The sequence below is a fragment of the Manis javanica genome, chromosome 12, assembly GCF_040802235.1.
Source record: "Manis javanica isolate MJ-LG chromosome 12, MJ_LKY, whole genome shotgun sequence".
Taxonomy (NCBI): domain Eukaryota; kingdom Metazoa; phylum Chordata; class Mammalia; order Pholidota; family Manidae; genus Manis; species Manis javanica.
The window spans coordinates 110913439-110941086 of NC_133167.1; the positions used below are offsets into that span (position 1 = coordinate 110913439).

Consider the following 27648-nt stretch of genomic DNA (forward strand, 5'->3'; position numbering starts at 1 on the left):
AAAATAAAGCTCAACACACTTAAAAGGACAGGAATAACACAATTTATGTTCTCTAATAAAAATGGAATGAAATTTGAAGTCAATCATACAGAAAAAACTGAGAAACTCACAAATATGTGGAAAATAAATGATACACTCCTAAATAACCAATGAGACAACAAATCAAAAAGAAATTCAGAAAACACTTTGGGATTAGTGAAAATGAAGACATACATATAAAAATTTACTGGATGCAGTTAAAGTAGTGGCTAGAGGGAAATTTATCTGTAAATGTATATATTTAACCTGTAACATTAAGAAAGAAGAAAGATCTCAAATCAGTAAGCTAACTTTCTACCTTAAGACTCTGGAAAAAGAAGAGCAAACTAAACCTAAAGCAAGCAGAGGGAAGGAAAAAATAAAGATTAAAGCAGAAATTTATGAGACAGAGAAAATAAAAACAAAATAGAAAAATGAAACAAAAAGCTGGTGTGTAAAGATCAATAAAATTGACAAATCTCTAGCTAGACTGATCAAGAATAAAAGGGAAGACCCAAATTACTAGAATCAGAAATGAAACGGGAAATTACCACAGGCTTTACAGAAATAAAAAAGATTATAAAGGAATTTGATGAACAACTACATGCCACCAAATTATGTAATTTATATGAAATGGACACATTCCTAAAAAAATACGAACTACCAAAACTGACTCAAGAAAAAACAGACAATCTGAATAGGCCTATAACAAGACAGAGGATTAGTCATCAAAAAGTATCCACAAAGAATAGCTCGGTCAGGTGGCTTCTCTGCTGAATTCTGCCAAGAATTAAGGAAGAATTAAAACCAATTCTTCACATATTCAGGAAGCTCAACAAACTCTAAACAGGATAAATATAAAGAGATTCATAGATTCATCATAATAAAGATGCTGAAAGTCAAAGACAAGGAGAAAATCTTCCAAAAAATCGGGAAAGGAACACTTCCCAACTCATTTTATGAGGCCAGTACTACCCTGTTACTGAAACACATCATGAGACATCATAAGAAAAGAAGGCTAAGAATCAAAATCTCCTATGAATATGGATGCAAATGTTCTTGATAAAATACTGGCAAAACTAATCTAGCAACATATAAAAATAATTATAAATTATTGATAAAAACACTCAACAAACTAGGAATAGAAGGGAACTTGCTTAGCCTAAAAAAGGATACCCACAAAACACTAACAGCTAACATCATACTTACTGGTGAAAGACTGACTGCTGTCTCTCTACGACCTGGAACAAGACAGGGGTGTGGGCTCTCACCCCTTCTATTCAGCACTGTCCTGGAGGTTCTACCAGGGTAGTTAGGTGATGGAAAGAAATAAAAAGCATCCAGCTTGGAAAGAAAGTAGTAAAACTATCTGTATTTGCTGATGACATGATCTTGTATATAAAAAATTCTAATAAATCCATTGAAAACAATTAGAACTACTAAATGAGCTCAGCAAAGTTGAGGGATACAAGATCAATATAAAAAATCAATTGTAATTCAATATACTTGAATAGTCTGAAAGTAAAACTAAGGAAACAATTCCATTCATAATTACATAAAAAAGAATAAAATACTTAGGAATATACTTAACAAAAGAAGTGAAAAACCTATACTGTAAAAACTACAAAACATTGTTGAAAAAGTTAGAGACCTAAATAATGAAAAGACATCCCATGTTCATGGATCAGAAGATTTAACATTGTTAAGGTGACAGTATTCCTCAACTGAAATACAGATTCAATGTAATCCCATCAGAAATCTGACTTCTTCATATAAATTAACTAGGTTATTCTAAAATGCAGATGAAATTGCAAGGGACCCAGAATAACCAAAACAATCATGAAAAAGGATAACAAAGTGGAAGGGCTCACATCTGGATTTCAAAACTTATTACAGAGGCAGTAATAACCAAGACAGAATGGTACCAGCACAAGAATAGATCAATGCAACAGAATTGAGAATCCAGAAGTTAATCCATATATTTTATGGTCAACTTATTTCCCATATGAATGCCAAGACCACCAGTGGGGAAAGGAGAAGGCTCTCAACAAATGGAACAGACAGCCAGCCACATGCAAATACTGACCTATGTTTATGAGCTAAGAGTATGAAACACTCAGAAGAAAACGTAGTGGTAAAATGTTATGACTTGGGATTTGGCAATGAATTGATGTGATGAAAAAGGTCTGGAGATGGTCGCACAGTAACGTAAATGTACTGCATGCCACTGAGCTAGCTGTACACTTACACATGGTTAAAATGGTAAATTTTACGTTATGCATATTTTGCCACCATTTTAATAAAGTTGTTAAAATTTTTAAAAATTAGAAGACAAACTTTAAAAAGGAATGAAATTCCGTTACATGCTACATTATGAATGAATTCAACCTTTAAAACATTATGTAAGTGAAAAAGTCCAGTCAGCACAGACCACATGTGTATGATTCCATTCATAAGAGATGTCCAGACAGGGAAATCTACACGGGTGAGGTAGAGAGGGTGCCCCAGCCAGATACGGGGTGGGAGCACAAGGGGTATTCTTTTTTCCTATGAAACATTCTAAAACTGACTGTGCTAGTGACTGACATACTAAAAATCATTGGGTTATATGCTTTAAATGGGTGCATTGTCTGAATTATATCTCAATAAATCTATGTTGATTTTAATAAGAGAAAACCTTTCCTTGGGTAGAAGGAAAGTTTGGTTATAGTGAAAAGCATGAGTGTAATGTTTATTCATCTTTCCTAGTAGTTCTTGTTTTGATATTAGATAATAAAAAGCAAGGATTTCAATTCATTATCCAAAATAAAATTTAAACAATAAAATAAATTCCTTGTAAATATCTAGGGAAGAATGAGAAGAAAGCACACAACATAATGCACAGCGCAAATCACATTAAATGTTTTAAAGTTTCTAAGCAATAAAAATAAGGATATAAACTTAAATAATAGCACAAAATATATGCCATATTACATAGGATAAAATCACCCAGAAAGGGAAAGACTCAGAGAGTGTCAAAAAATAAAGTCCAACTCTAAGTTGTCCAAAATAAACAGACACAGACAAGAGTTGAAATACCCATACAGACATGGTAGAGTTCAGGGCAAAGCTTTGAAAACTAGGAAGGAGGGTTCATAACAGATGCACAGTAAAAGTCACAATCGTCATGAATCCATATGGCCTGAAATGGCTAACGCCAAAACTGTAAAATACACATGATGAAAACCAACAGAACACAGCAGCCCAGAGCAGAGGGAGACACCCACAGCCTGTCTTATGTCATAGCAAGTAGGCAAAAAGTAAGTGAGGGAATGAAGACGCTGAATAAACTAGTAGTGAAGATTATTTAATATGTATTCAAATAAGTGTAGAAGTCTGTACTGCTCTGTGCAGACAGACTCAACAGTGAGGCGCAGGGCGGCACATGTACCAGATCACCAGGACAGGTCCATGACCTGGGCACATGTACCAGATCACCAGGGCAGGTTCATGACCTGGGGCCAAGGAAGAAAAGCTTGAGGTGGAGCTCTCGCGGTTGCCAAAATGTTGGATAATGGCCTAAATTAGGGCAATGACAACAGAACAGAAAAATAATAAGAGAACGCAGTGCTCAGGGAGGGGCGGCCAGGCTGGGTCAGGGGAGGGATGGTGCCCACGGCCAGGAGGCGGCCCCACAACTCGAGGGCAGACAGGAGGGCACAGGCTGCATCTAAGCAGAAGTAATGACTGATGGGGAAAGCGTGTGGCAGCCTCAGGCACAGATCTTGGGAGAAATACCTGTCATAGAACAGATGAAGAACAGATTTGAGGGAAATTAACAAAAAAATAGCCATAGAAGAAGGAAAATCAGGGTAATATCTGTTCGAGACACCAGAGTGAAATTTTAAGAATGCAACAGTTCTGTACATACAAAATGGTCAAGTGTATAACAAAAAATGAAAAAAGAATTTAGAATTTGGCTTTTAACCCAGTGACATCTTTCCCAGCTCCTCTCCAAGCCTCCTGCCAACACCACCTGGCCTGTCTGCCGGCCTCCTGAGCTCCCTCTCTGAGAGCCGCCGGGGACTGGGGCATGTCCTGCAGGGCATGTGGGGGGCCTGCTCGGCTGTCACTATAACTGCTGTCCCTGGAGAGGATGACCCGGGTCCCAGGAACAACCCTCAGACTATGCTGGGTTTTCCAAGCAGTACCTGCTCCCTGAATGTTCTGACTACGATTCCAGGCATGTGCACATTCATTATGAAGACAAGGAGCCTTTTATTTCCTTATTACATTTATTAAGTCCCACTCCATCCAGCCACCAGCCCGGGAGGACACAGAGGTCCTGGGCTAATTAAACAGCCTGTGCTTGAGATGCGGTTTCCTTTCCATTGATTCATGGTGACTGGCTTTAATTTCCACAGAGCAAAATCAAGAAACATCTATTTTAATTACTGCACCCTCCAGTTCTCAGTGTCAAATGCAAATGGAATTTTCTTTTGCTACAGAAGAAAAGGGGCAGCTTTGGCTCAGCTTCAGAAAAGAACCAGAAAGGCTGCGCAGGGCCCCAGCCGCGGCTGCAGGCCCCACCTCCCTGGCGGACGGAGGCGGGCGGTCTAGGGCACCACTATTCAGCCCACCACGTGGCTGCTCCAAGGGCAGAGAAGAGACAACGGTCAGCAAGGAGAGGAGGTTCAACCGTGGCCCCAAGCCCACAGAGCCCTGGGGCGGCCAACTGGTACCAAAAGGGAAAAGACAATAAACTGCTCACAATCAAGCAAAGCTGTGCATCTAAGTGAAGTGAACCTCAGAGGAGCTGAGTCCCTAGCCGGGAGGGAGGCCCCACACCTCCCTGGTGCCTGCTCCCAGGTCTGCATCCGAGGGCTGACAGGGAGTCTGCGGAGAGGCCACCATCCTCGCCTTGGTCACATTTGGACCAGACGGCCATCGAAGCTTTCCGAAGAGGCCGGTGTCACCCACGCTCTCCCACGTCACCTTACCCGTGGAGCACCAGAAATACTGGAGATGTCATGCCAGGAATGTACCACCCAACTTCAGTGGCATCTTCAAATCTCTGGCCACCTGCTCTCCAGAACTTCTCGGGGGAGCGTGTGCTCCCCGAAGGGGCATGGCCGGACGGCGGGGGTGGGGGTGCCAGACAGCCCCACCTGCAAGGCCGGGTCCGCAGGGTCCCGCCACAGCCTGCCCCTTAGCGTGCCCTCGGAGCAAACATCTGGAGGTGCTGGCACGACCTCGCCTGCGGAGCCATCTTCAGAAACCACAGCGTGTTTGGATTACCCACCTGTGACACAACTTCATTCTCTGCAGGCGATGGACTTGCACTGACTGAACAGCGGGCTCCGGCGTGGCAGAGAGCAAGCGCCCACCCCTCGGCCCCCACACCATGAGAACGCTCACGTGTGTCACACAAACCAGCAAAGGTAGCTCATTGTTCTGTAGATAAACTTCTTATGGATTCACAGTTAGTAGATTTTCTGAATCACAAGTTAGAGCCGGAATAGATGTTCTCCTAGATATAAGCACACTCATGCAGACAAGCAAGCCGGGAGCCTGAGGGTGTTCCAGTGATGAGGCAGCGTCTGTACCTACCACGCAGGGACCCAGGAGGCGCAGTCACACGCGGTCCCTTCAGACAGACAAAAACAAGGGTCTCAGGAATAAAGACAATTTTCTTTGTCTTATTTGCCCTTTTCTCATCATAGCCTTAAGGTTTATTATATTCCTTAAATATAAAATAAAGGAAAATATGTGAAAACATTTTTATATTAGCTGAAAATAAAGCATATACTCATTTTGAAAATGGACACTTTAAAATAATTTATAAGTATTTGCATTTGAAGTAATGGATGCATGGTCAATGGGGCTGATAAGAAATTTTAAAAATAAAATTTTAAATGTTGAACTATCTTCTATGTTAACAAACTTCTTCAAAATGAGTATTTAAACCGATATAATTGTCACAAGAGAGTTGAGAAAATATGTTTGCAATAAATGCTTGAGTGGAATACAAAATATACCACTTACTTAAATAATGCTGGGCTCATATCCTGGAATTTTGAGCTCACATCTTAAAAGTTTATTCAAAGCAGAACTATACAAAGCTTCAACTCCCCCATTAGAAACCAGTATGAGCAAGGATTGCATACTGAAGGCTGACTCAGGGAACCCAGCACTGAGCATAGATGAGAAGGGCCAAGCATGTCTTACATGCAACTATAGCACTGAAACACAGCCCAGAGCAGTGTGACTTATTCATAATCATTAAAGCCCAAATCTTAAACTCTGCAGAGATCTGCATTTATCACTAAGGATTACTGTCCAGGCACAGTTTGAATACAGAACAAAAAAACCCTATGACGTAATGTAAGAATATCACGTTCTTTTGCTCTCAAATAGTATATTTGAGACACCAAAAAGAAGCGACACTGTAATAAGGACTCAGCACCTGGTAGAAGTTCATCTATGACCTCATACCTCCTTCCTCCTCCCACCAAATCCATTCTCTGTCTCCACCAAATCAGGAACATCCCAGCTTGAATGGTTTATGCTCGCTAATTAAACTACAAAGGGCATAAGGGTTTGACAATTAAACATACTTGAATTCAACACATTCCAACATAAAACTGTAAAAATAAACTGAAAAAGCAGCAGGAGCTGCGTAAACCCAGGAAAGACACAGAAGAAACGCAGCGTCCCTCCTGCACAGCTGAGCCGCGCCCTGACAACAAGGACAGAGTTGGCTGTGGGTACTGCCTTTGAACCCTTCCCACACTGCTTTCCTTGTGGCACCAGCAGGTATAGCGCACAAATCATTGTTATTAAGTCAGACAATTCACAGGTGAACAAAGGACAGGATGGCAGAAATTCCCAGCTCCAGCTCTGTGCCCACCTGCTCAGGTAAGCAGAATGGCCTTGACCTCAGCGAGGAGACGGAACGTGTGTAGACATGGAACTGCAGCGCCAGACTGCTGAGATCACGGAAGCTACACGGACCTGATGTGCCTTCAGACCCAGGAACGGCCCCTCAGTGCGCTGAGGCACCAGGAGAATCACCTCGGAGCACCTTCTCCGAGGCATGGGGACAGGAGACCCCAAAGACTCAGGAATGTTAATCTGAGGCTGATTCCAGAAGGGAAGAAATGGGAGATTCTAGAAGTGAGTGGAATTTATTCCTTTGATGTTCATCATTAACAATGTCTGGGAAGAACATTCAGCAGCGGCTGCCACAACCGTCAGAGCCTGCGAGCTGCTGCACTGTTGGGACAGGCTGTCAGTAAAAGTCCACTTTCCCTGTGCCAGCGCTGTGTCTTGTCCAGACGTGCCCTGTCAGAACGACCAAATCGGTCCTTGAGAAGTGGGTTTACCAAGCGAGGGCATGGGCATCAACTTCGTGTGGCTGGAACTGAAGACTGAAGTATTTGACCAGAAGACACAGACTGTGGAGGCACCGCTCCGACATCTGGACCACTCCTGAGCCCGAGTGCCCTCCAGTCAGTGCCATCTACTCAGCACCCACACACAGTCGGTGTCACAGATGCTCCCCAGACCACGCAACGAGAGGAGGAAGTGGAGTCGGCACGTAGCACAGAGGGCACATCAGTACCACTGGGTGGGAGAGACCGGTGAGGGTATCGCCACCACCCAGAAGACATGTGGGTGGCGTGGAGCGAGAAGCCTCACCAGGCACTTGGCTTCTAGCGCTGGAAGTATGAAGGAGGGACTGGCTGCCATGTGCTAGGATGCTGAACACCTGATGGACGCCATCCTAGCAGCACCCTTGACCGAAGTAAAGCCATTAAATACACAGGTCCTGCCCCGAATACTGTCCTAACAGCCTATTTCTATTCTACATAAAAATTAGGAGGAAGTAGATTAGCAATTGTTTCTTACTGCACAATCCCCTTAACCTGTTTTAATGTGGATTGGACAGGGCGAGTCAGAATACAAAGAATGCTCTTGCTCAAAGGGAACACATCGGACAGCTCCCCTCCACAAGCTGCCCCTCGGTCCTGGGCACGTGGAACACCCCTGAAAGGCCCTCCCTCCCGGGCGACAGTGGCTCAGACCGTCTCAGTGGACTGGCAGCCACCTTTATAGAAAGAAGGGAATACTTAAGGCAGGCAAGCTGTTACCACGGTCTTAAAGCCATCATCAGCTATAAGCTTTATCTTTCCCTACAAGCAAATACCACACAGAAATGCGCAGCAGAGAGGGGTGAGCAGACTGGGAAGTAAGGGGCAACAGGGGGAGAATTTCCTATTGTGGCTCTGGCACAATGGCTCCCACACTAAACCTGGCCTGGGGTCTGTCGTGCTGGATCAATACAGAAAAGCAGGAAGCTTAAGGGAGTCTGAGAGAACAGACAGCACACAGCAAGATGGGTCCCAGAAAGTCAGCCTTTAAAGTACAGTCGTAACATTGATCTTGACAGCCAGAAGCCAACATAACAACATTGGGCTGGGAGTGTGAGCTCAGCACTTCGAAGCAATAATAACCTGCCTGTGCCATTCTGTCAGCTGGAGTCCCAGGGGTACAGCCAAAGACCCGTCGACAGAGATTCCTGGACACCCATCAGCTGAAGCCAGAGACCAGATGCACCACACAAGCTGAGGGAGGACGCCACGCGGGGCACCAGGTCCAGCCAGCCCTGCCCACAGGCCCCTCTATCTCCCGAGATCATACCCAGAGAGGGCCTCCCCGTCACTGAACCCTGAAAACCAACCACTCCCAGTTTTGAGAATGGAAACAAGTCTACCCCATCTGGAAAAGTTCTGACTTTCTAAGTTCGTATTTGAGATTTTTAAAGCCACTTTCCGAAATTCAAAAAAGAAAAGAGATGTTAAACGATGCAGCTGTATAATTTTTATCACCATAAACGACAAGAACATTGATGAGTATCAGTTTTTACTTTAAGATGTATATTTTTTAAATGTTCCCTTTTTAAAAACTGACCCACCAAAGTTCACGCAGGACCTGGCTGTTTGTCAGTGAGTGACACTGACTTCCAAAACAGAGGACACTGGCCATTTCATGATGGTGAAATGCTTATGGAAAAGAATCTCTCCTGACTACCACTCTTGAATCCTACATTTTACAGCTCCTAACTCCCATGAGGGGAAATACATTCATTTTAATGGAAAGTCAGTCAAAATATCATATTAAAGCATCCTGACAAATGACTGAAGAGTGCCCATCTCCTCCAACCAGTAGGTCACCCCTCGTGTGTTTTTCGGGCCAAGAGGAGCATGCACACCGGCTGAACGCCGAAACACAAGGAGACGCTGTATGTGTCTACACTGGGATGAGGACTAAGAGATGGCTCTTTGCAGTGAGCCTCAGGTCATCAAATCCTGAACAGAGGGGATTTAATCATTGTTTGGTGTGTCTGTCAGCATCTTGGTCACTGACAGGGGATTAGCTTGGACCTGGGCCCCAAGCCAGAGACAGACCTGTGCTGGTGGCATTAATCCATGCTTGGATAGCCCGGTCCGCCAGGGAAGTGAGGGGCCCCACCGTGAGGCCCCCTCCAATCCCCACACCGTCCTGCTCAGTGGGCTGTGTGGGCCCCACCTGTTCTGTGAGCAACAGAAATAACCACAGCAAATGAGCCATGGGGCGCCATCCAACATGACAGTGCACCACAAGTCCTAAGAGCCAACCAAGCACGTGGTCCAGAACATGTCCCTGAAGTTAGCCGCATCTTCACACCTGTGCATCTGAGGAATCCACACGCTGACTCACACTCACAGCCTCTGGGGCAAAGGGTAACACTAACCTCCCCTATGTTGTCAATTAACTATACACACTAACACGAAACACATAAAAAGACATGAGGACCAGGAACCACTCAGGCGTATGTCAGTGCATGTCAACACCAGACCTCTGGGAACTTGGAAAGAGATCAATTTACAGTTGACCTTCCGGGGTTGCTTCTGAATGCACATTTTGAGCCAAACATGGGAATGATTTAACACAAAGCTTCAGCTTTTGAAATGCTGTTCCCAGAGCCACACAGCCATTTTCAGGAACAAAACTGGAGCCTGTGCCCCAGGGTGCAGCTCTCTGCAGGACACCTGGCAGACATCCTCACCATGGAGGACGCATGCTCCCCACCCTGATCAGAGCAGTACAGGGGCTGTGCTTCAGCCCTGGATTATTTCTCCTTCCAGATTAGGTGCAGATCTGCTGCTACCAGACACATCTTGGTCCCGAGTCGTCTGCTCTGACTACACATGGAAATGAGCTGACTTCCCAAGCCTCCTCACTTGGCATCCACTATCATACATTCCACAGTTCAAGCAGTACTCAAAAGATAGGTTTTAATTTATTTCATATTCAATTATTTTGGATCTACTAGAAGAGCCACAATCATAAGTTTATGAAACCGTGAAATTATTTTCTACATATATTTCAGGACTGCAGAGAAGTGTTTTGAAAACATTGATGCACAAGGTTAGAATTTATTTTAAAGGTCTGCTAATATAAATAGTTAGGGGGATGAAAATTTGCACAATACTGGCTTTTAAAATAATTTCCTAATGATTTCAAAGACAATTTGCATTTATTAACACTGAGCCACACAGTATAATCTGAGGAACAAAATGGCATGTGAATTACCAGCAGAGAATGACCTAGCCAAAGACAGGAAGCATCCCCAGCAAACACATTTGCACTTGGAGGGTAGCTAGGGTCTATGTCCTACTTACTACTCCAGTGACACAAATGAACAAAACGCTGCTCTGTCCGAGAGCCAGTGTCAATGGAATACTTACAATAAACAATGGCTGTGGCTAAGACTGTCAATATACTCAATATACTTCCTGCAAGTTTCTGAATAATCCCTCACCTTTTTGGAATTCTATGTTCAATTTCATATTGAATAGCACCTGGTTTGCAAAGAGCCTGTTTAGAGTAAAAGCTGATTAACTGTCTCTGGAACTATGTATTAATTTATTCTTCCATTCAACAGTATCTACCATGCTGGTGCTCTGGATACAAAAAAATTTGTGCTTTAAAAATATGTCCAAAGCAGATTTAGAGTTAAGGCTTCAAGTTTCTTACACGAGTGTTTAGAAATTCTAGTGCAAGTGTGAGAGAGAAGTCTTAAGTCTACAGTCCTAACTGTAAGAGTAAGAAAAATGAATTAAATGCCAGTATTGGATTTTTTCTTTCCTTTTCAGTTCCTGTATAAAATAACTCTGAGCATAAAGATTACTTTGGTTACTGAAGTTGCACCCAGGGGAGCAAGCTGGCTTCAGTGCCCTGGGAAACCTGGTCCACCTCTGCACAGGTAAGAGCAGATGGCCAAGGTCTGCCTCTCAACTGTGTCAACTAAAAACATGAAAGAAAACCTAGTCACAAGAAATTAATAGACTACAAAACAATATAAAAATACAGAAACGAAGAGATAAAATTTATTTTCCAGATAATACAGCAAGCTGTATAGAATATCCAAGAAAATCTACTGACAAACAGAGGTAATTGCCAAGTTGCTGGGCATTAAATCCCTAACAAATAAAACCAATGAGGTGTGTGTACACAAGGGTTGAGCCAACCACAACAGGCAAGAGATTTCTTTTTTAAATCTCATTCACAATGGAAGATAAAAAGAGTATAAGAATACACTTCTCTAAGTATCAGTCTAACAAACGACGTCCAAGTGGAAAAATAACAAATATTACTTAGAACATAAAAGAAATCCTAAATAACATGAGACATATTTGGTACTTATAATGCAGAACACTAAACATTGTAAAGCTATTATCAATTCTCCATTAATTAATCCATAAATTCAAACGGATTTGAATCAAGATCCCAATAGTGCTTCAGGAAATGTGATATGCAGTTTTCATGTAGAAAAGTAAAAGGCCTAGAATAATAAAAATAATTAAATAAATAAAACCTGCAAAACCTGGAAAGTCATCCCAGAACCCCATTCTAATTCCTAACCAGTGGATTAAAAAATTTACATAACAAAGGTCGCACTGGAAATGTTGTGGTTCTTGGTATAAAAACAATGAAAAGCTCCTCAGAGCCACTATGGAATCTGCAGCAAAAGTACAAAAGACCCAAATTCAAGAAATATTTATCCTTCCTGGTTAATTTCTTTAATTGGGAAACAATGATCTAAAAAAAAAAAAAAACTTAGGATGTAAAGAAATCTTGGCCAACAGTAACTTTTTTCTGTTTTTTCAATCACCATTAACCCAGAAGCTAGAAAAAAAGAAGCTTCAATATTGGAAATACTGTGAAGACCTACTTCAGGCCCCGTCTTCCTCAGGCTTGTGCTGGTAGCGTAGCCAAGTCTCCCGGCTCGGCTACGAGAGGGCGGCCCTGAGGTCACTCCCGCTCCCTGAACAAGGACCCGGACAAGACTCCCAGGCCAGCGTGGACGCCGGGGAACCACCTGCAGGCCAGCCCTTCCCGAGGCGGCGCGTTCCTGCTGCCAGCTCAGCAGGACTCACCTCCATGAAGCTTCTGGAAGAAGTCATGAGACAAACCCTTGCGGCTCTGGCACAGAGAACCAGGCCTTGGACCCCAGTCCAAAAGCTCAGTCCGTGAAGCAAGACAAACTGGACATCGTTAGAATTAAAATATTCTGCGGAGTGAAAGACACTGTGGGGGGGAAAAAGACCACTCACAACTGGGAGAATATATTTGCAGATCATGTTATTTGAGAAAAGAACTGTCCCCAGAACACATAAGGAAATCTCAAAATTAAACACTGAAATACGAACAACACATTTTTTTAAGTGGGCAAAATATTTGAACAGACTCTACATCAAAGGATAAAGACAGAAAGGAAGCACATGAAACGAAGCTCATGTTGTCAGTCATCAGAGAATCTCAGTAAAAATCTCAAAAGGACACAGCCGTGCGGCTCCAGAGGGGCTGGGAAACAGCGAGGTTGGCAGAGCGTGCAGGCGCTGGGGCACCAGGCACGCCGTCTGTGCTGCCCCGTCCTGGGAGGAGGACCTGTTTTCACACGAGAACCTGCGTGTAAACATCTGTAGCGGCTTCCCCATAATCACCAGAAGCCAGGGACAGCCCAGGTGTCCTCCCCCAGGGGGACTGATGAAGAGACCAGTCCATCCACAGGGTGGAACAGTACTCAGCTGTCTTTAAAAATGGGCAACTGGTATGCACAGCCACGGTGAATCCCAGACACACTGGCCCGAGCGGCAGAAGCCGGATCACGATGCAGCACCCCATGGACTGCAAAACCAAGCCCACGGGGCCGGGGAGCGGATCGGCAGGTGCCTGAGGCTGGGGGCAGGCGGTCGTGGAATCTCGGGGGCTGCGGGGCGCAGCCACGAGGAGCCCTCTGAGGAGTGCGGGCCCCTCGATTACAGTGAAGTGGCAGGAGCAGCGTAAACAAACAAACAAGCCAAGTGTCTGACCTTTAACGACCAGAAAAGAGCCACAGACCGTAACAGAGCAGGGGACGAGAACGACACAGTGACGTCCCAGAAGCCACACAGGAAACGGTGCCCGCAGAGACGCTGCGATCACCACAGCACACGCCGCTCGCCCAGGAGTCCCGTCCAGGGTCGCGCACAGGAAGACACAGCATATAAATTACGTCTCGATTAATCTGCTACTGGAGTTGCTTTTAATTTTAATTAAACATTAAAAAATTAAAAGAGGCTGTACAAGCCAGTATCGATGAAAAGGAGAATATAACTAAAATCAACGCAAAAATCAAACAGATCATAAGACTATTAACTTTTACCAACAATATGAAAATTAGGATGACATGGAAAAGTTTAGGTAAACAGAACTTCCCTGAACTGCCTCAAGAAGAAACAGAAAACCTGAATATTCCTATAGATCACTACAGTTGTACAGTCAGTGGTTTTAAATCTTCCAGCAAAGAAAACACCAGGCCCATTAAAACCCCTTGTAGTTCTAATGGCAAGTTCTACCAAATATTTAAGGTTAAGAAAGAATTCCAAATGTACAAGTAAAAAGTACCGAGCTACAACTCATTATACGAAGCTATCAGGGACATGATAGAAAATGCTAACAAGGAAGACTGGCACGCTAGTACCCCACATAAACATGGATGAAAAAGTCCTGAACAAAATAAAAGTGAGCTAAATATGGAAAAACAAAACAAAAAAGGTACAAATCGAGCCCTACTCCGAAAGTGCAAATCTGAGGTTAGAAAATGTATAGCATTGGCCACAGATTAAAGGAGAACACTTTATTATAACCCCAACAGAAATATAAACCGTTTGTGAAAATTGAACATTCATTCATGATTTTCAAAGGTATTGAGCAAAGTAGGAACAGAGGGGACTTTGTATCCTGATAAACCTCAAGTACCATGTTTTATGGTGATGAGAAAACATACAAACGAGTCATTGACACTAATAAAGAAAAGAAATAAAAACCTGAGGACTGAGATAGCAGACAGATTGAAGGCAGAAAGGCAGAGGACATGACTCTCAACCTCCAGAGACACCCGGGAGGGCGGGGTGCCCCGGGTGCCTCCAGGCCCCTCCCTCTCCCCTGCCCCCAAGGGCTGAGCTGAGGGGCTGCCCAGGCACCCTGTTCCCTTGGCTTCCAGTGGAACCCGTCCAGTTAACAAGGATCAAACGTGGGATGGGAAGGCTGGGCTGCAGTTCCCAAATGCCCACTCGGATGCTCAGTGGGTTGTCCATGTCTAGGTTCCAAACAAATTTTGAATTATTCAAAATTATTACCAGCTGCCACCTTCAGCTGCTTTCTCATGCCTGTCCATGCTCCTCAGCGATGGCTTCCTTCAACCTGCTGCAAAAGGATCTTACAGTCCCTTCACAACACGCCACCCACTCACCTCACGTCAGGTCCACTTGTCTGCCTGCAGGACTCACTGAGACAGACACCAGCCATAAGGAGGACTAATGAGTGGACTTCCTAAAATTAAGAACTTCTGCTCGTTCAAATAAATTATAAAGAATACAGAACAACAAGCACAAATTGGGAAAATAAATGAGTACCGCATACAAGTTACATTAAGATTTGTATCGAAACATTAAGGATTCCTAAACATCAGCAATAAAAAGATGAGCAAGCAGGAAAACAGACAAAATTTTTCAATAGGCGCATAGCACAACAGGAAGGATGTGTGACCAACAAACAATAAATACCCAATCTCAGCAATATGGAGGTTCCTCAAGAAACTGAAAATCGAAATACCATTTGACCTGGGAATTCCACTAATAGGAATTTACCTAAAGAAATCAACTTCTCAGATTCAAAAAGACACATGCACCCCTATGTTTATCACAGTACTATTTACAATAGCCAAGATATGGAAGCAACCTAAGTGTCCATCAGTAGATGCATGGATAAAGAAGAGGTGGTACATAATCACAGTGGAATACTATTCAGCCATAAGAAAGAAACAAATCCTACCATTTGCAACAACATGGGTGGAGCTAGAGGGTATTATTATGCTCAGTGAAATAAGCCAGGCAGAGAAAAACAGATACCAAATGATTTCCCTCATTTGTGGAGTGTAACAACAAAGCAAAACTGAAGGAACAAAATAGCAGCAGACTCACAGACTCCAAGAAGGGACTAGCAGTTACCAAAGGGGAGGAGTGGGGGAGGGCAGGTGGGGAGGGAGGGAGAAGGGGCATTGTGGGGTATCATGATTGGTGCACATGGTGTGTGTGGGGTCACAGGGAAGAGAGAGTAGCTCAGAGAAGACAAACAGGGACTCTGGCATCTTACTACACTGATGGACAGTGACTCCAATGGGGTACCTGGGGGAACTCAATAATAAGGGTGAATGGAATAACCACATTGTTATTCTTGTGAAACCTTCAGAAGAGTGTATATCAATGGTACCTTAATTTTAAAAATACCCAATCTCATCAGTCATCAGAAAAAATTGAATTAAATGAAACTTCACATCCAAAAGACTGGCAAAAAATTTTTACATCTAACCATGTTACATGTTGTCAAGGACTGAGACAAACTGAGGCGCCTGCTCTGTGCCGGTGGGAATGTGACACGGCAGGGTGACAGCAACCAGTCAGCTGATAAAAATGAAGCAGATCTCGCCTTCAACAGGGCGAACACAAGTCCACACTCGGGACACAGAGAAATGGACGAGAACGCTCCTAAGGCCCCCGTGTAACCACACAACTGGAAACCGTGCAAATGCTCACGGAGACGACAGAGAAACAAATGGCAAAGTAGTCACACAGGTGAAATCTATGTCTGCAGTCACACAGCAGCTACAGGCCAAGTGCAGAAGAATCTCAGATGCTGAACCACAGGAGTAAGTCAGAGAAGAAAATACACACTCTCATTCGAGGAGTATCAAACACTTGTAAAACTAATGAGTATTTTGTTTAGGAAAGAGAAATCTTGTTAGTTAAACTGCTTAAAAAAATTTTTTTAAAGGCAAGAGATTTCCTCCATGAGGCTCAAAGGATCAAAGAGGAGCCCAGAGGGAACTTCAAACAGAACCGTGAAGCCTCTATTTTTTGTTAAATGGAGTTTTTAATATATCATTACTTTTCAAACTTCATACATAGCTTAGAAATATTTTTGTATCTGCACAGTAGTTAATAAAACAATTTGAAAGAAAAATCTACTGCACAAAAAGGTCTAAGAACCCAAAAACCTTACATTAGGTGCCAGATGACATCCTGCCTCCAATCTGAGGATAAATCAGGTCTCCACCATCGCAGTGATTCAGTATTTATCACCAGCAGGAATCGTCACGAACACTGCGCAGGGGACCCTGTAAGATCTGCCTGCATTCAAAGCACGAGTCTGGCCACTTGCTCCAAGTCCACATGCAGTCCAGCTATTCCTGACGCCAAGCTCACCCTGAGAAGCGGGCGCCGCGTCCGGCAGTTTCACTGGGAAGGTGAATCCCTCAGACGCGACACGCTCCCTCAGGAGGCCGGCCCGCGGCCTCTGGTGCTTACAGGAGCCGGCTGTGCCTCTGCAGCAGGATGGGTGACCAGGGACCCACCAGAAATTAACCAGTATTTGAAGATGCAGCCACTTGTTTGAGAGAGAGACAGAGAGTAAGGAGAGAAGGGCAAGGGGGGGGGGGGGCCGCATGAAAAAATGGGCAGGCCGAGGAGTCAGGGCTCAGCACCTACCGATACGTTGGCAACATTTTCTTTGCAACCATTTTCCCAGAGTATCTCTAAGAATGACATTTCAACCCCAGGTGTTGGCTCGCCAGACTGGAGAAGTAGGCCATACATAAACAGAAGCAGGTAACACTTCAAGAATTTAAAGAAAAATTTGTTTATTTAAATTTAAATATTTTAAACAGTAGCTAATATTTAAATATACTCTTATGTCACATAACTACTCAATAGTGGTATGAACTCAATTCAGTGTTTGGTATCAGTGGAGAAATAATGCCATCCAGATCAGAGAGCCACCCCTCCTGACACATATGTATGCATGCACTCACACACACACACACACGCAGACACACACCTATGCACAATACATGCGCACAGACACATGTGTGCACATGCACATATATGCACACATGCACAGACACACACATAGCACTGAATGTAACAGCCGTGTTGACTTAATGATGCCTCAGTTGTGAAAGTCTCTCTAGATCAGTAATCTTCTGAGAAGCAGCATGGAGCGCATTTGTGAGAATACCCCAGCAGAGTGGCAGGGCAAAGGTTTCTCTGCCATGCGGTGGAGAACAGACAGCAGCCAGGATGGGACCTGAAAGCTCTATTTCTGAGACACTGTGCATCTTTACACTGATTTGGTAGCAAAATACAGGATTATTTTTAAGACAAAAATATCCAACCACTCCAAATAAACACTTGTGAAAACCTAGATAAGTGGCACATAGCAAGAAAATTTACAACTATTGTTTTAAACTAAACATCGTTTGTTCCATTCAGCAAAATACAGAATCACGTGTTCATGGCACCAGAAAAAGGCATGAAAATCACTCCTCAGCTGTGTCTACTCAGAATCTATTATAGGCTTCCAAAGACGACGCTGGTTCGTGACGTTGCACTTTGTTTCTCCATTGCTCATAATTCTGCACTTCACAGCCCACAGGTAACAATGGCGTGTCCCGCACACAGTGGGCCTTTGTCTGTGAGCCCAAAGCAACAGGCACAGTCTGCCTGGCTCTTGAGGTGCTGAACACACTGTTCAAAACACACGTTCCTTCAACAGGGCTCCTCAGCCTGTTCCTGTGTGCAGTTCAAGATTTCCTCCCTCCACGGGCAGAGCACAAAACGATTAAACATAATTGCATCCTGAGATGGATCTTAGAGTACTCGCCAACCTGGATTTATGAAGGCAAGTCATTCGACCTAGTGTTCCTTTTCACTCGAGTGAATCCTATCCTTTGGTTATTTCATTTTTAATCAGTGCCACATCTTAATCCTGCTTAATGCATGTCACAGAGAGGTAAGCCCACTGCACGGATAACAAGATTACAGATCCAGGTCCTACCAAGGAAACAGCACCTCAATAAACAGTATTTTTCCACTGCTTTAAAAATAGTACAGAAGCTAATGTTACCTGTCATATTCTGAAATATAGATAAAAGATGAAAAACTCACTTTGCAGCTGTCTTTCCAGGAAATGTAGGAATTTTATTCAAATTTATGGTTACAAAAAATCTCTGAAGGCAAAAGCTAAACATGAGTTTAAATTAAAAATAAATATTGTGGCAGCAGAATGATGACCCCAAGGACATCCATGCCCTAAACCCTTAAACTGGTGACTATAGCAGCTTGCATGGATTAGGGTACAGAGATAACCCTGAAACCCTGAAATAATGTGTCCCTAAATGCAGAGAAAGTGTCCTAGCTGCAGCAGACAGGGAGGGGTGCATCAGAGGCTCCTGGCTATTGCTCACTTTGAAGGTGGAGCAAAGGGCACGCAAGTGGGCAGCCTCCAGAAGCTGGAGAAGGCAGGCTTCTGCACTAGGGCCTCCAAAAGGAGCAGCCTGCAGACATCATGTCAGCCCAGTGACTGGTGGGGTTTCTGGTCTACTAGACTCAAAGTCTATAAATTCATAGTGCCCAAGCCTACAGGTCCATGGTGACTAGTTACAGAAGAAAATGTGAATTCTCAGAATAAGGATATCCTTACTCTACCACTACTCTGCCTACCCCCAAAATTCTACGAATAATTTATCCATGCCACTCTCCCACATATCTCCCTCAATCATCTGCATTAATTAAATATGTGCCATTAGAAAAACAAAACACACCATAAACACAGTAAGAAGCCCACAAACAGGCCCATCTGATCCCATCCCACGCATTGCATGGTGAGATGCCTACAGAGGATGCTGACTGGCTTTGTAACTGTCTACCCAAACCTACCAGCAGAGGGGACAGGTGCCCTGAGGAGGCGCCCCATTTCAAAGGGGTGGCCCGCCGTGGGGAGCCCTGTCGCCACCATCTCCACCCAGGCCGCTGGCTCACTGGGCGCAGTTTCCCTCTACCTTCTAACCAGGCTGACATCCTCCATAAACACAGTCATTGTTATCACCTCAACAGGCACTTCGAAAAGAAGAGGAAAAAAGCTTCAACATGAGTATTTGCCACAAGAAACCAGTGGGAAGCAGGAGTGATAAAGGGTCAGTATGACCCCAACTGCATTTTCCAGAAATAGAAAGAGATTCCAGTATCAGAAAATGGACGGCGTCATGGACATGATGCTACATAACTGGAGGGGCAAGAGGTAGAAGACGCACAGCCTTTACACATTAACCAGAATAATCCAGATGAATTAAAGATATGGATGTAAAATGAAATAAAAATGTCAGAGTAAAATACAGCTGGATGTTTATGCAAATTTGGGTGCATTTCTGACCAAGGTCAGCACTCATAAAGGATTACATCCATAGATTCATTCATAAAGAGTTATATACATGACTATGTGAGAAGTGACTTCTTACATGGAAAAATTGTAAAGTTGAAACTCAAATGGCAATCTGAGAAGCAAAGAGTATTTGGATCAGAAATACATAAAAAGAGTTAATACCTTTTGTTTTTAATTTCAAAACTCTAAAATTAAAAAATAAATGACAATACTGAAATTAATAAAAGACCCTACCATGAAATTCACATGCAAAAGAGGGGGAAAAGAAGGGAAAAAGTCAACAGAACAGCTAACTTAAGTAAACCAAATTGTCAACTACTTATCATCTGTCAAACCAGTAACTATAGAGTTTAAAGGACAACATTAAGGTGTGCAGACTTGGTGGGAGGGCAAATAGGTGCTTTTTCTGGAAACCATACCGAAATACACTGAAAATCTTTAAAACCTGCACATCTTTTGAAACATTTTAAGTCAGAAAATGTATTCTATGGTAATAATTAAGGAACTGAACAGAGGTAATTCATCCAAGCATTATTTATATTACCAGAGAACTGGACATCATTGCTGGCATGAGAGATCAGCATTGGCTAAGGTATGCCCATATAATGGTATACTTCATAGCTATTAAAATATTTTTAAATGTTTTTATTGACAAGGAGAGTTGTCATAATATACTGTATTAATTCATTAACACATCTATTATTGAAAAAATGGTAAAACCACTTTATTAATATAAATTATATATATATAGACATAGGACACTATGAAAAGTAAACCAAAATGTCACCAATGAGCATATCTCTGAATCTTGTGTTTTGTTAATGCTAATTATTCCATGGTAAGATATAATACTTGCATAGTTTTTAAAAAGAGAAGAGACAAATAAAACAATTTACAATTACAGCGCTTATGATTTCTACAAGTCAATCTGAATTAGCTAGATAGAAGGTACTTTCACAATTTGTATTATTTATTTTTAATATAAATTTACTTGCTGAACTAAATAAGTTAAAATCATCTACTTATAAAAGTGATAGATACTCCTCACCCCATGCCCGGAAGTTACTGTCGTGGTCAAATAAGAGTTACTGATGAACGTGAATCAGACCTGGGCCTCCGCCTGTCCGGAAGATACCGGAGACGGCCACACAGCCTGCCCGTCTTCGCCTTTGCACCATTAGAGACCAGATTCTTTCCCACATGCCCTGTGCGAACGAGGGAGGCCCAGAGGAAAGTGCTACTAGGGTTAGCCTCGTAAAAATGAAACAAAATTGGATATATGCAATTAATAGAGAAAAAGAACTTAGGTTTGTCAGTTAAACAAACATTAGGAAATCAGAGGGCATTCCAAAACCTGATTCTCAACCCGATGAAAACAAATCATGTTTTAATAGATGGTTGTTTTCTGAAGCATAAATCTATCATACATAGACAGTTACAATCACTAATGGGACTATTTTGTTGTTCTTTCTATATAACCTTTGTCCCACGCTACATAGCCCTATTCATAATTACCTAAGGAAAGTGAATTTTCTTTTGCAAAATAAATTAGATTTCTACATTCAAAATTATTGCGGCTTGACCTGGAACCAGTGCTAAGAACCATTTCTACAATTTTTCTTACTGTGAATGAGACAAAATAACAAAATACAACAATTCGGAGCACAACAGAAACATACATACTGTTCTAGATTCTGAGTGAGGGTTGCAGTCACAGTGAGTGCACTGAGGTTTATGCATGCAGTTACTAACTGGGCCATAAACCAATGAAATGACCATTTGAGTAATTCCTACGGGTTGTTTCAAAGACATTTTACTGTTGTCCCAAAAAGTCCAAGTGTGCATTTTAGATACAATCCATCTAAATTAATTTGCATGCAAACCTGTTGGCCTTTAATGCCCTCAGTGTCCCCTTGCAAAATTCTTACAGTGAAGAGAAATGCTTCTATATCGAGATTATATTGTCTCCTTATCTTTCTTATTCGGACTCGTGAAGAAGCATTGCAGGTGAGAGCATGAAAACATAGCAAGTTTTCCCAGCCTTTACTCTTCTGACCTTTGGACGAGACTGTCCCCTGCACTGGGCATGTTCAGTAGTATCGTGGCCTCGCCCTGAGGGCACCAGCACTGCCTCCCCCAGCTGTGAAAAGCAAACTGTCCCGGGCATTGCCGATGTCCCTGGGGGCACGGCTGCCCCACCGGAGAATGGCCGGTATAGACCCGGGCGTGGGATGGGCGCTGCCCGCGGGATCTGACACCTGTCCAAGCAGAACAGGGAGGGCCCAGCACAGCGGCCCCGGCGGAGAGGAGGACAATCTGTCTTTCCCCCAGATGCACACGAATGACAGCGGTGGGGACAAAGGCGCAAACCCCAAACGAGCAGGGGAGCAGCGTGAACACCCGTCCCCGAGGGAGGCCAACAGCCTGGGACGCGGCGCGGGCGGGCCGGGCGCAAGGGCTCCGACGCGCCCTCCCGGCAGCGCCCGAGGCCGGGGCTGTGCCGTCACCCAACGCCGCTCTCCGCGCCCCACACGGTAAAACTCGCGAGGGGACTACATGCCGGCTCCGCGACGAAAGGGAGGAGCAGGCGGGGCCCCCAGCAGGGCATCCACGGGCAGACGCGCAGCTGCCCCCCGGGGGGGGCCGGGACAGGAGGCCAGCCCGCCGGGCCCACGGCACAGGGACAACGCGGGGCGCCCGGGCACCTGCCGAGTGCGCGCAGCCTGGGGTCCCCTGCGTGGGAGCGACGGCGCTGCCGGCCCGGCGGCCCCACCCCGGAGCGGGCTTCGGGCGTCGGCTGTGCGCGGGGCCCGCCGTCTCCCGCCACTTGACCGAAGGCGGACCCTGACCGACGCCCCTCCACGCGGCAGGCGAGCAGCCACACGGAAGCCCTCGCTGCGGCCCGGGGTCCGAGCCCCCGGCCCCCGCCCGGGATCCCGGTACCTGCGCGGCCCCCATCCCGGGGTCGAGCCCCCCGCCCCCGCCCGGGATCCCGGTACCTGCGCGGCCCCCATCCTGGAGCCGAGCCCCCCGCCGGGGTCCCGGTAACTGCGAGGCCCCATCCCGGAGCCCCCGCCCCCGCCCGGGGCTCCCGGTGCCTGCGCGGCCCCATCCAGGGGTCGAACCCCCCGCCCCCCGCCGGAGTCCCGGTACCTGCGAGGCCCCATCCCGGAGCCCCCCGCCCCCCGCCCGGGGCTCCAGCACCTGCGCGGTCCCCATCCCGGAGCCGGGCCCCCCCCCCCCCCCCCCCGCGCCCGGCACCTGCGCGGCCCCCATCCCGGAACCCCCGCCCCCCGCCCGGGGCTCCAGCACCTGCGCGGTCCCCATCCCGGAGCCGAGCCCCCGCCCCCCGCCCGGGGCTCCCGGTACCTGCGCGGTCCCCATCCCGGGCCAGAGCCGAGCGCCGTCGCCGCCGCCGAACCGCAGTCACGGCCGCGCCTCCCGCGGTGGGCAAGCCTAAGGCGGGGAAGGGACAGAAATGGGGAAAATATGATAAAAAAGGGTAAATGACCTTCCCCCAAGGAAAACAAAGCATATGGAATGTACATAAAAAACTTGACACTAAGCACTGATTAAATCAATTAAGAACAGCAATATGGCAAGAATCTAGGCGGAGAAACTGTACATAAAAAATAACACCAGGTATTTTTAAATAAGACCGTGAAATCGCGCGCTGCCGAAGAGCACACGGACACACGCGAGGAAAGGAGCCGCTGGATTCTCAAGCGCGGTCTGGAATTACAATAAATATGCTTCACGACTTAACACTCAACGAAAGAGAAATAGTAAAACCACACTTTGGACGGGGTGTGAGTCCTCGTCTCACCTGATGATAGGAACAGGGTTTGTAACTCAGACTAGCTCTGCAGAGGGACAGGCGGGGTCCAAGCAGCAAAGGAGCCCAACAGGGGGTATTAATGACTAATTTTCTTTCCAGGAAAAAAAAAAAAAGAAGTGCTACACCTACATAAAATTGACAGTGGCATTTTAAAAAATTTAAAAAAACAGGTACTAGCACATAGATTTTGATAAATTATAAGATTCTCTGCTCCTGTTTTCGTTGCACACAATACACGAAATTACTGCCGCCTACCCAAACGAACCATATGAAATAGAAACATGAGTTTTTTTTAAGAGATGTGTTCTTAGTGCTGTAAAAATATGCAGTGCTTCCTCCTTACTGAGCTGGCGCAGTGACCAAATGCTCACCTCCACGCCCTTCTTGGGGCCCTTAAAAGTGCTGGTCAGGTCATACTAACTTCTACAAAGGCCAGACATGGTGCACATTGTACCACCATCTTCTGAAAATTTTGTCATCAAAGTCTCTGACCAAGCTTCAGTGTGAACACAAGTTACTAATGCCATGACTCACTTTCAAATGTACAATCCTAATAGAGCAAAGAAATCAGCTGATTTTGCTCTTAGCAAGCACACTTGGTAAATATTGATTATAAAATAATACACACACTTAAAATCAACCCATAGTTTCTGGAGACCAGTTAATATCCCTAAGTGGTGTATTTATTTCAAGGCATTTACTCGTCAGGACTCTGCTTTCCAGAGCTGGCACCGTGCTATGCTCCTTGCATTTTTCACTTACTTTCTCCATAAAGCACAGACAGAACTTCATGAATGTTTTTCCTGCCTTGAAGACCCCCAGCTCCCCACCCCACCCCCACCCCCAATCCCTTCCTGTTGGGCATGTGGCTTGTTTCTGCTTTGTTCCCCTTGTTAAGAATTCTGCGCACATCCTGGTATGCTTCCTGGAAAGTTTACACGGAACACATTTCTAGGAGAATTATGGGGCACAGGACATGCTCAGTCCTAGTCCAAAGTGCTGCTAGTAATTTACAAGTCACCTGCTAGCAGTCATTTGATTTTGCCCTGGTAGGAAAAAATCGTTTCTCAGTTTTCATGGAGTTTGCAGACTTGGGTGTGATGTGCATCAAACGTGTTCCTGTGTAAATCACCTGTTCCGTAGACGGGTCTCCTCCTTTGGGAGATGAACTTTTAACTACTGCCTATTATCCCTGTAGACGTTCCAGACCGTCTGTCTGCTCTACAGGCTGCAGTGTCTTCCTTCTTAGGCATTCATGCGTCAACTTCGTCAGTGCCCTTTCACCAATTCAGATGGTTTAATATCTCACTTATGTGTCCACATCCATCAGTCTTTTCCTTCATGGCTTCTGTGATTAGAAATATCTTCCCAATCCCCCCATCTTAAAAATATGCTCTATTATTTTCTTTCAGAACTTTTTTATAACTCTTTCTAATGATTAAATCCTTCATGTGGTTTGAAGCTTTTTTGAGTTGTGAAGTGTAAGTTCATGTTATTTTCTGTTCAGTGTCTAACCAATTACCCCAACAAATTTGCCAAATAATCCATTACCCCATCACTTTGGAAATGCCACTCAGGTAGAAAAGGTTGTTCTACAGATCAACAGACCTCTGCAACATCCGGGTGAGTGTTTCTGGTAGACCCCATTTCCCACATTTCAGACTTTCTTCAAAACTCTTTATGGGACAGCCTTGTGAACTGAGTCTCCGAGGTTAACGTTATTATTCCTTAATTAGCTCCCATGTCCCCACATCACTGCCCTCCCAAAAAGGATCTAACCACAGTTACAGCTCGCTCTCTCACATACATACACACACACACACACACGCATGCACGCACACGCACGTGCGCATTCCCCTCCGAAGGAAAGTGACATGTTTTAGTACCAAGTTTGCCGTTAAAGTCTATCTCCATACCAAGCTCTTGGTAATGATTTAGGTCCTTCCCAAGTAGTTTGCAGACCTCATGCATTCCTGCTTTATCCCAGGGTACTCTGCAAGGCATGCTGTTTCTGAGAATGGGCCCTCGTTTGCCATTACTCAATGCCATTACTCGATCACATGCAGCACCATTAGTGATTCTTACTCACTGATCTTGTGTTCGTTCTGCATACTCAATGGTCATACTCATCTGACAATTTTATATACTTGTTCTTTTCCATTAAAAGCAAGTTTCGGTTTCTAACATTTTACCTCTTTTATTTTCCCATTTGCTCTTAACTGGAGACCCCAGAACCATATGGACTAATGGGGAAATTCTGGCATGATTAGCATCTCCTCAAGTTACCACTGGACCTCCTACGGACTTCTGATCGTGTTCTTATCTAGGATAAGGTTTCCCACCATTGCTGCCCACTGAGCATTTCATCACAAATGGCTGCTGGATTGTTTCACGGTCTTTCTGTGCCTTGAACAGAACCAAATTTATTGTTTCCCTTTGAACATACTCATCTAATACATTACTACGATAGAGGGCCTATTATTGGAATAATATTGCATTTATGGAACAGACCCTACTTGGTCATATTAAATATACAGCTGGATCAATTTGCTAATATTTTGTTTAGGAAATTTCCATTTATATTCTTACGAGAAATTAGCCTTTTTTCAGGTATATTATCAAGTTTTGGAATCATGTTTATTAGTCTGATATAGTTTAGATTACAAAGAACTATCAATTCCTAAAAGTTTGTATAGAATTTACCTGTAAAGCAACTGATCTGGTGCTTGTCAAAAAGTACATCTAGAGGAAATTTTAATTTTCCCATTGTTACTGGTCCATTTCTGTTTCCTTACTTTTTGTTGAATTAGTTCATATCACTTACATTCACCCATAATCCAACTGTTTCATCTTTATTTTTCAAATTTTCCAGGAAATTTTTCTACAGATTATCTTAGGCTCTTTTAACTTTATTATCTGTTTGTATCACATTTCTCATTCTTAATGCTCTACATCCATGAATTTTCTCTTTATTTTTCTGGCAAAAATTTATTTATTCTCACTACATAGTTGCATGTTCATTTAATATCACAAAACTCAAGTTGTCTTTATTCCAATCTGAGAGTCTATGCTTTTCATGTTTGAGTTTTGCCCATTCATATTTATTGTGATTACTGATAAAATGGGACTTATTTTGTCCTGATAGTTCATGTTTAATATAAAATGCTTTTCTTTGTACTTTCTCTTTCTCCTTTATTATCCTATGTAGGATATTCTCTACTTTTTTGGTGCCTATGTATTTTATATCTCCCTTAAAACTTTTAAAATATGCAATTATATTTTCAAGGAAAGCCATTAATTAATCAATATCTCTAACATCTCTTAACACTCCCACTTTGTCCAAGTTTACACCCTCCTCCCCCATAGCACATGTTCTCTGATATTATTGTGTGGACACCAGATATGGTTGCTCATTAAATATGTGAAAAATGTACTGCTTACTCTAAAATCTATACTTGTAAAGGAGTCTTTGGTCCCTTTGCTAGCATCCTTTTGGGTTCATTTATACTCAAAATTATCCTCTCAACATCATCTGTGTAGTAAACTTTTCAAGTCCTTGTATGTCTGGAATTGTCTTTGTTTTGCCCTCAACACTGAATGACTGACAAGGTATAGGATTCAAGGCACTCAGTAGATGTGTTCAGGCATTGTTGCTGTTGAGAACTTTATTACCATAAGCAATTTCTATTTTCTTGATTACATCTTTCAGGACTTTATCTACCCTGGTTACTGTGGTGTTTTACAAGGATAGTCAGGGTGTGGTTTTGTCTTTATTTCAACCTAACAGATGGCACAATTTTTCAATCTGAAAACAATTTTCTTTGATTTGGGTGAATTATCAGCCATTGTGTCTCAAATATTGATTCACCACCTTTTTCCCTATTATCTCCTTTTCAGCTCCTATAAGATGCACTTCTTGCCTTGGGGATCTGCCCACCACATCATTT

General features: G+C 44.0%; 1 protein-coding gene across 10 annotated transcripts in view; it reads right to left on the minus strand.

Moving 5' to 3' along the window:
* The window catches only part of DLGAP2 (DLG associated protein 2), a 436545-nt gene that overhangs the window by 368351 nt on the left and 40546 nt on the right, over positions 1 to 27648 (minus strand). For 3 of the 10 annotated variants that reach the window (XM_073219247.1, XM_073219246.1, XM_073219243.1), the window contains exon 2: positions 23233 to 23319. The exons of 5 other annotated variants lie outside the window; for them this stretch is intronic. In XM_073219247.1, coding sequence (XP_073075348.1) covers positions 23233 to 23247 — 15 coding nt within the window. In that variant the 5' untranslated portion in view covers positions 23248 to 23319. Of the gene's footprint in view, positions 1 to 23067; positions 23086 to 23232; positions 23320 to 27648 lie in introns of those variants that run through there. 2 more of the 10 variants (XM_073219244.1, XM_073219249.1) reach the window with 2 other exon arrangements.